Source organism: Notolepis coatsorum (assembly GCF_963971535.1).
Source record: "Notolepis coatsorum genome assembly, chromosome: 14".
Lineage (NCBI taxonomy): Eukaryota > Metazoa > Chordata > Actinopteri > Aulopiformes > Paralepididae > Notolepis > Notolepis coatsorum.
In genome coordinates, this window is record NC_140178.1 from 99,112,145 (window position 1) to 99,121,421 (window position 9,277).

The 9,277-nt window shown below is 48.6% G+C and overlaps 1 protein-coding gene across 1 annotated transcript in view; it reads right to left on the reverse strand.

Annotated features, from left to right (window-relative positions):
• Positions 1–7,970, reverse strand: part of LOC311240674 (MBT domain-containing protein 1-like) — a gene marked incomplete at its 3' end in the record, with an annotated part of 71,785 nt that extends 63,815 nt beyond the window's left edge. Inside the window, exons 1-2 of the mRNA XM_084329247.1 lie at positions 7,913–7,970; positions 3,870–4,116 (exon numbers count right to left, since the gene is read on the reverse strand). Of these exons, the coding sequence (XP_084185373.1) occupies positions 3,870–4,116; positions 7,913–7,933 (268 nt within the window). The 5' untranslated portion in view covers positions 7,934–7,970. The remainder of the gene's footprint in view (positions 1–3,869; positions 4,117–7,912) is intronic.
• Positions 7,971–9,277: the final 1,307 nt, after the last annotated feature.

Genomic DNA, 9,277 nt, shown 5'->3' on the forward strand with positions numbered 1-9,277 from the left:
TGGATGTAAAAATGTAAACAGTTTTTACTCCCGGCTGTGCAGCTTGGGTTTATGCTGTTGATGCTTCTTTCTTTGTTATTAGAAAGAGTTGGGGTTAGGATGCATCTCACCCCTCTTGTCGTTCCCCTGGGCGCTTTGGGGATTCAATGAAAGGTCTAAATAGCCTATTATTGATGTGGATATGCCCGACGCACACATAGTGCTAGCTCGGGATGTTCTGTTGGACATCAAGCAACTGACTGGCGCGCCTTGGTTGCTTGGGGTTAAAACAGCGTTTTTATAAAGCAACTGGGATGGGGGTTTTTTCCTCTTCCGACAACCTGTGTTGGTTGTCGACGGATTCTCGTTCATATCGGGGGATGATGACGGAATGGATCTGAACATACGTAGAAGGGTCTCACGCCCTGGGGGTGGGCCACCGGGCGTGGTTCGCACCGAACGTCTGGGTGGCGCCTTCTTTTCATGTTTAAGATCAACACGCATATCTGCCCCTTCTCCTGGAGTTGGCATGTCGGCGTGGTTAGGGCACGGGACTGGTTCTGATCACGCTGGTCCGGATCAGTTGAACCCGTTGTCCGCCGGGGATGCAGATCTGCTGTTCTGGTACCCTGAGGGACTTGGGCTTTTTCCAGGGGGAGAAATGCCAGGTCGGTCCGGGTGTCACAGGGTTAGGCGCTATGGAGACCCTTGTTGGGTACGTTGTATTCTACACTGTCGTAATGGCTTACGGCCGTGCCAACCTGTACACGCCCGATCTCGTCGGATCTCGGCCGCTACGCAGGTTGGTCTTGGTTAGTACTTGGTTGGGAGACCTCCTGGGAATACCAAGTACGGGGTGCTTGGGGCTGGTTCTCCATTTCTTTCGCTCTTCTCTTACGCATGGCGAAGAGGGGCCTGTTGGGGTGGTCTTTGACCTCCTCGGGGGACCCTGTGCTCCCCGTATCGCCGGGCCCGGTCCGAAGTAATGTTTCGTCGACCCGTAGGCCCGGGATAACCCTGTTGGAAACTGAAACACTGGTACTGCGGTAGTGCCGCAGGTACGGTTTGGAGTTTTTTCTTGAGGGTTTATGGGACCAACCACCGCATAGGGTAACGACTGGGTGGTTGGTTCTCTGGTGTGTTGGTGCAGTGTCAACTCCCGGGTTGCCCGGTTGAGTGTGCCCCTGCACGTTCATGACGTCTGCCAATCGTGTCAGCCTTTCGCTTTAAGGGAGGCTTTGTCATGGTGGTCAACAACGCCAGCATACGCCCCTTCTGCCCGGGCGGCTGTTTCAGCTGACCCCTCTGGCGCCTGTCTCGTCCGCAGTCTCCAGGCTCGGGTTAACAGCCTGTTGCCTGGTTTTCCCCGGTGCGCTGCCTGCTTCCGTGGTAAGCCTTTGATTCTTACGGCCATGCTGACTGCCTGTCCTGCAGGGTCAGTGTGCCAGGCGGTGTGCTATTTGGGGGACAGGGCCCGCTCTGGTAAGGGGCCTTTGTCCGAATACGCTGGCGATGTGGGGGGCGGTGTCACTGAGTGACCACCTGGTGGGGTCTTGATGCTGGCATCATGGACTTCTCCGGGCCCCCGTTTTCCAGGGGGTCCAGTCCCTTTGGTGGGTCTGGGTCTTCCTTCGCGCTCCGCTGCTACGGCCATGCCACGGGGTTGAGTTTGCTCTTGACCCCGTGATTCTGGGGGCAGTAACGAGGTTGTTCCTTCCGTTCGTTCCCGGGTGGCATGCGGGTTGTGCGTGTGGGTAGTCGTGGGGTCAGGCCACGGTTTGCTCACCCTGTGCGTTGAGTTGCTTGAGTGCCTCTTCGCACGGTCGGGTCCGTCGCTCTCCCGTGATCCCCCAATAGGGGGGGTGCCCTCCATTAGGGGGGGTCGGGGGGGCTCGGTCCTCCCTGATCTGATGGTTGTGGGGGGCCTCAGCGGGGTGTATTTGTCGGCCGATGGCTCTCGCTCGGCCTCCCTTGTGCGTGAGTGACGCCGAGCGAGAGCCATACGATACAGAACGTTAGGTTATTATGGCTATAACCAAGTTCTGTTAGTAATGGTGACGCTCGGCGTCCGACGCCGCTGCAGCCCTTGATCTCACCTTGTGGTGAAAGCTTGGGAAGGAGGCGAGCGGTTGGCCACACACCTGCTTATGAAGGTAAGCTGATGAGGGGTGTGGTCAGACGAATATTGGGATAAAGGTACATTTGTGGAATTTTATTCAGTGCGCGTGCACAAGCGAGGTGCAGTGCGTGAGTGACGCCGAGCGTCACCATTACTAACAGAACTTGGTTATAGCCATAACCTAACGTTAGTTAGTTAGTTAGTTAGTTAGTTAGTTAGTTAGTTAGTTAGTTAGTTAGTTAGTTAATTAATTATATTGACTTGTTATATTGTTTACACTGCTTGTTTTTACTACCTGTACCTCCCCTCCCCCATGCTGCTATGATGCCTGAATTTCCCCAATGGGACCAATAAAGGAATATCTTATCTTGATTGATTGAAAACTTTATTAACAGATTGCAGAATGGGTACAATACAGAACGGCTCGATACACACAATTGTTAAGGGGATGCAGACCAGAGAAAGACTTTCGTCTTGTTTACATCAGGGTCCCCCGTTTTCAATTCATCGTGACATTTATGACATACACGACATACAGATATCATGACATTTATGACACAAATCGATCTCTGAATAATGTTTGTATGTCTCCAGTCTCCACAATGGTATGAATCTGGCCTGGTAGGTTAAGCCACCGTTCAACGCAGTTTCTATATCTATCCCACCGTGTCTGTGTAAAATCTTGTACACATTCTTTCTGAACGGATGTGAGATGCATATAACATTGTTTAGAAACCTTTTTGCGAACTTTAGAAGGTGTTATCTGTCCATTTTAGTCCGTAACGTTAGAGTGTGAATGTAATTTCTTTGTTGACACCGGATCGACCAATAGCAGCTCTCTTTGTTGCGAGGACCTCGCAACAAAGAGAGCTGCTATTTATCGCGCGCAAGATACGTGACTCGCGCAACTCGCACCAATTGCGTCAAATTAAACTCTGCTGTGACAAAATATCCGTTCGCGAGGAAAGATCTAGTCCCAACTTTAAAATTATGATTGCGCAAAATGGGCTATTTTGTCAATGGAGAACTTTTTGTTCCTAAATCTACACCAATATATATTTCACCCAGAGTGAAAATTGTGTAATTCGCAGAGGTGGGAACGAGAATCGTTTTCTAGCCACTTCTCAGCCTTCACCATACGGCCTATAGGAAGAAGTATACACTTTTTTTAAATTCCTACCCCTTTTTAACTTTGGGAAACTTTAACTTTCTCATAAGATTGAATGAGAGAGAAAAAATAAAGTTCAAATCTGGTACACACGAGGCGATCAGGTGGCGTAGCGGAGATTGTGCTCGTCACCAATGCAAGAGGCTGTGGTCTCGACTCCCGGAGAGTCAGCATTGCCTTGGCTCGGGCTGATCGCTATACTAACTCGTTTGGCTGAGTTAGGGGGAGGGAAGCTGTGGGTGGGTCCTGGGCGTTGTGGACAGCGACCCCTACAGTTCGGTCGGGGCGCCTGCACAGCGAGGGTAGGATCTGGAGAGAGGTAGTGCGACCTTTCACACGTTACACTCTCCCGGTGAGAATCCGCGCGGCCAGGCTGGCTGCCGGCTGGCTGCACATGCGTCGGAGGAAAGCATGTGACTGACAGTCTCCGGCCTCCCGGACCAACAGTAGGGGGGGGGTGCGCAACAACCAGGAAGGGGGTTGGGAATTGGCATAACGACTAACAGTGGGATGGGAGAAAAATCGGAAAAAGGAGGGGGAAAAAGATAATAAAAAAATAAAAAATAAAAAATGAATCTGGTACACACACTCACACACACTAACCCATGCCTGTCTTGCCGTCTGGATAGGTGTACACCTGGCCGTTGGTCTTGATGAGCGGCAGGGAGGAGGAGGGAGGAGTCAGAGAGGGAAGCCCCCCTCCTCCCCCGTGGACCTCCTCCTCCTCGCTGTCCTCGGGGGAGGAGCCGCTCCCAGCGCCGCTGGACTCCTCGCTGCCACTGCTCCTGTCCTCCAGACCGTCCAGCGTCCCGAAGGAGTCGCGCCGCTTCCTGGCCGACGGCCGCTCCGCCTGGGAGGGGGGGGGGGGGGGGGCACACACACACACACATATATATACACACACACACACACACATACACCCAACCACACCCAACCACACACACACACACACACACATATATATACACACACACACACACACACACACACATATATATACACACACACACATACACCCACACACACACACACACACAGTATATTTTACATTTTTACATTTTAGCTGACGCTTTTATCCAAAGCGACTTACAAGTTCTGTACAACAAGTCATCAGGAAGGGTACAACTCTATCAGCTGAATAACAATGTTCATCAAAGTGTTGCGTGTTACAGTGTAGGTTAGTTTATTAGGACAAGTGCATGACAGTAAGGTTAGTTAGGGTTAGATTTTTTAATTTTTTATTTCAGATAATGATTGAAGAAGTGCGTCTTTAGTTGACGGTGAAAGATTGGACGTGTTTCGGCTGTCCTAACTGGGGTGGGTAATTCATTCCACCATTGTGGGGCAAAGACTGAGAATAGCCTGCTTCTCTTTGATGACCCTCCCGGAGCTTGGATAGGAGGAGTAGGTATATAGAGCATATGATGAATTGAAAATGGGGGACCCTGATGTAAACAAGACGAAAGTCTTTCTCTGGTCTGCATCCCCTTAACAATTGTATGTATTGAGCTGTACTGTACTGTACCCATTCTGCAATCTGTTAATAAACTTTTCAATCAATCAATCAATCAATCAATCAATCAATCAATCAGGTCTGAGGCGGCCAGAAGATGCAGAGCGTAGGGGGCATGAGGGTGCAGTTAGAGACCATTGACCGGAGGTAGGCGGGAGCCGTTCCCTTCGCCACACGATATGCCAGGTCAAGGACCTTGAAGCGAATTCGAGTATATGTTACTATTAGGAATGTCTGACCACCAAATGTGTCTCCTAACCACCAAACCTGCACCAAACCTACCCACAACGCATGATGTACATCTTGCCAGTTAGGATACAGACCCTCACCTGCACCTTGTGTATATTACTGTTTACTTTTCTCATATTTCTTATATTCAGATTTGATTTGACTGCCTAGTGGCTCAGGAGGTAGAGCGGTCATCTGGTAATCGGAAGGTTCTCGGTTCGATTCCCACTCCTCCCGGCAGCGTGTCGAAGTTTCCTTGAGCAAGTCACTTAATGGCTTCCGATGAACACACACACACACACAACGTAGGTCTTTCAGACAGATATAGGTTCATGTACAGATTGCAGACACATTAAACGGATATGTGAAAACGGATATGTTTTCACTGTTTTTCTTTTCTCATTTGACGTAAAAAAGTAAGTAGGGCGGCTCAGCGGCTGAGTAGCGCGGTGGACTAAGCACTCGCCTATCACCGCAGAGACTCTGGGATCGAACCCAGCTGTCAGCGGTACCTCCGGCTTCACAGTCGTCCCTACTAACACAATTTGCAGTGTTAGCGGGTGGGAACTGGGAAGCCGGCGGGGTGTGTGTCCTGGTCGTTGTAAACTGCGACTCCTACTGGTCGGTCGGGGCGCCTGTTCAGCAGGGAGGGGATCTGGGGGAAATAGTGTGAACCTCTGTTCCCCCAGTGAAACTCCTCGCTGTCAGGTGAAAAGAAGCAGCTGGCGACTCCACATGAAATCAAAGCAGCAGTGCTCACATATGTAGACGACGCGGACTGGTTTTGTTGTTTTGATCATGGACTCTTGTTCTGGTAACTATGTGTTCTGATTTGTGATTTTAATTCTGTATTATAATACTGTTCATTTTTATTCTATATTTTAGAAAAGCCTCAATGGACTGGTGTTGAAAACTAGCACTCGTGCTATAAACACGCAAACAACACATCTGGTCTGTCCACTGTGACTGGTCCAATGTAGCTGTGGTGTCCATTATAAATAAAAGTTTTCATTCATTCATGTATCGGAGGAGGCATGTGGTAGTTCTACAACACCCTCCCCAGGCCGACAGTGGGGCAATGCAGTGGGGCATAATAATGACTAAATCTGGATAAAATACAGAAAGCCCCCCCCCCCCCCCCACCCTAAAAAGTAAGTAGTAAAAAGCTCAAATAAGATGCCTTTTAAAGACAAGGGATCAATTATTCCTTTATTTAATCATTATTTTATTTATCATCAAGTACTTTTGAGCAAAAGGCCATGAATCAATTATTTAATAACAACAATCTGACAGATTTATTTTTTCCCCCCATCATTATATTCCTATATGATACAGCTGTGAAAGAGGGTGGAAACGTATCACAATAATCTGGCCTCAACACATTGCTATAATCTGTTCTCTACAGCTCAATGACATTAGAGCAGCATCTCTAGCCCACTCTCCTCAATGTGTTTAGCACTAAGCATACTATTAGCCTGCTATTAGCCTGAATGTGTGAAGCGGTATTTGTCAATCTTTTTCATGTCAAGGGCCCCCACATTGATACACATTAGGCTGCAGACTCCTATTTGATATGATATTGTCTCAGGGTCCCCCATCTGAGAAAATTTTTGTTGTTGGATATGATTTAGTCCAGAATTTAATGAAACTGTCTATAGTGTAGGTGGAGCGATAACAGTGTAGAGAGTAAATTATATTCTGTCACTCAAACTTCTAGTGAATGAAATTGTGAAATTAAACTGTTGCCCATTTTTCTGGGGCCCCCCTGGAAACTCCTCAAACAAAAGCCCCTGGCCCTGACGCCCCAGGACCCCACGGTGCAGACCACTGCTGTGTAGACTGTCCAACGCCAGTGATGTGATGATACTAAAACACACACAATGAGTCTAATCAAAGCTGGCACACAAACACACAATATGTACAGTATGTATATGTAAGCACACACATGCACGTTGCATCCACACAAACACACACACACTAGACTAGAGTGCAAAAAATACACTGTAATGTACCTTTGCTGTGTCTGTTTATTTGTCTCTCTCTCTCGCTCATACACACACATGCATGCACGCACACACACACACACACACAGAGGCAGCCGGACACAGTCAAGGTGACTTTCAGTGCAGTCACTCTCACATGATGTGCACCAAGTGCAGCCAAGTAGTGGAGCGAACAGTTAACAGCTAACAAACTAACACGTAGGCCTACAGTCCTGCCATTAAACCATAACGACATTATGTCATCACTTAGTATTTACAATGATCAACTCTCTGAGGGTTTATCTTTAATTATCCTCAACCATCATATTTTTAAGTCATTGGGGGGGGGGGTCTCTCTCCTCAACAATAACAACAACAACAACAACAACAACAACAACAACAACAACAACAACAACAACAGCCGTAAATGTGTGTCAGTCAAAATGACAGCTACCTGACTGTCGTAATCAACAATGACACTGATATAATATATATACAACAGGTTTGGTTTTGGTTTGCAACCTCCAACACCAGCACTTCCTCTGCAGTGCGGTGCAAGTGTGTGTGTGTGTGTGTGTGATAGAGAGAGAGAGAGAGAGAGAGAGAGAGAGAGAGAGAGAGAGAGAGAGAGAGAGAGAGAGAGAGAGAGAGAGAGAGAGAGAGAGAGAGAGAGAGAGAGAGAGAGAGAGAGAGGGGGGGGGGATCAACAGCTCACCTGGCGGGATGTCAGGGGATAAATATGAAAGTTAGTATTATGCCGACATCGTTGCGTGCAGCTGTGAATATAGCAGGCGGTGTACCCGCTTCAGGTAAACCTTTAACTACTCAGTCCATTCCACTGCAGTCCTTACAACCACAACAAAGGGTGAAATTAGGCTGTTTTGTATCCCTGGTAACACACACAGTCTACAGTCGCAACTCACCAGATCTCTCGTGTTCTCCATCAGCGCGTCATGCGGAACGAGACACGGATTCCGATGGAGCGGCAGAGAGGGCAGAAAAGAGAGGACACTATTCTGTTGAAATGCTAAAACGCAAAAAATAAAATAAAAAAATAAAGTCAAGCAGAGGACCCAGCAGCACATCAACAAAAATTATCATATTCCAAAGCGCGCAGGCGCGGTGCGCACACCCGCTGGTCCTCCATTGGCCGCTGCGTCTTCTTCGTGTTCGGAATTTACAGTATCTGTGGGGGTCCGCAGAGTACAGGGGTACATGACCGCCCTCTACTGTACTGCGGCAGGGGAGAGAGGGAGGGAGAGAGAGAGAGGAGGGGGGAGAGAGAGAGAGAGAGAGGGGGAGGGGAGAGAGAGAGGGAGGGGGAGAGAGAGGGGGGAGAGAGAGGGGGAGAGGAGAGAGAGAGGGAGAGAGAGAGAGGGGGGCAGGAGAGAGAGAGAGGAGGGGGAGAGAGAGAGAGGGGGGGAGAGAGAGGGAGGGGGGGGGAGAGAGAGGGGGGAGAAGAGAGAGGGGGGAAGACAGGGGAGAGAGAGAGAGGGAGTGAGAGAGGGGAGCAAATGTAGCGACAAAGAGTTCTATTGTAGCGAGTCCCACGTTTTGCCTGCCGTATACTGTTGCTCCAGACCCAAGAAGTGTGTGGGAAACCTTGCAGTAGCTGGTAGGACAGTTATTCCAGTAGCCAGTATGACAATAGATAGTAGGCAGTAGCACAGCAGACAGCTAGTTCAGTAGACTGTAGGCTAGACCAGTAGACGATGAGAGTAGAGACGACAGTAGATGAGGTAAACAAGATGAAAGTCTTTCTCTGGTCTGCATCCCCTTAACAATGGTGTGTATTGAGCCGTACTGTATTGTACCCATTCTGCAATCTGTTAAATAAAGTTTTCATTCATTCATTCACAGTAAGACAATAGTCCAGTAGGTAGTTGGACAATAGGCAGTAGGGCAGTAGACAATAGGCTAGGCAGCTACTGATGCATGTGGGTGGACTTCTTTCTGTAAGCTACACTGCCCCTAACTCATGTGGTTGAATCCCGCTAATTCAGGATAGGTCTGTATTGTTGCGGGTGCATTTATATGTTCCTTTGTTTGTTTGTTTGTTTGTTTGCACCTGATCGCCAAAGGCATCTATGGTCCCTGGGCAGAAGGCACAAACCCGTTAAACCTTCAATACAATATATAGACACCTGAATATGTCTAACAATAATTCAATGTGTCTATCTAACCTAATTCCTTGTACTCTACTGTGTTTAGGATAACGTTGTGTAAACTCCCCTACCTAACTTTGACATTTATAGTGGAGCATGCACTGGACTGCCGCCAGGGGGAGC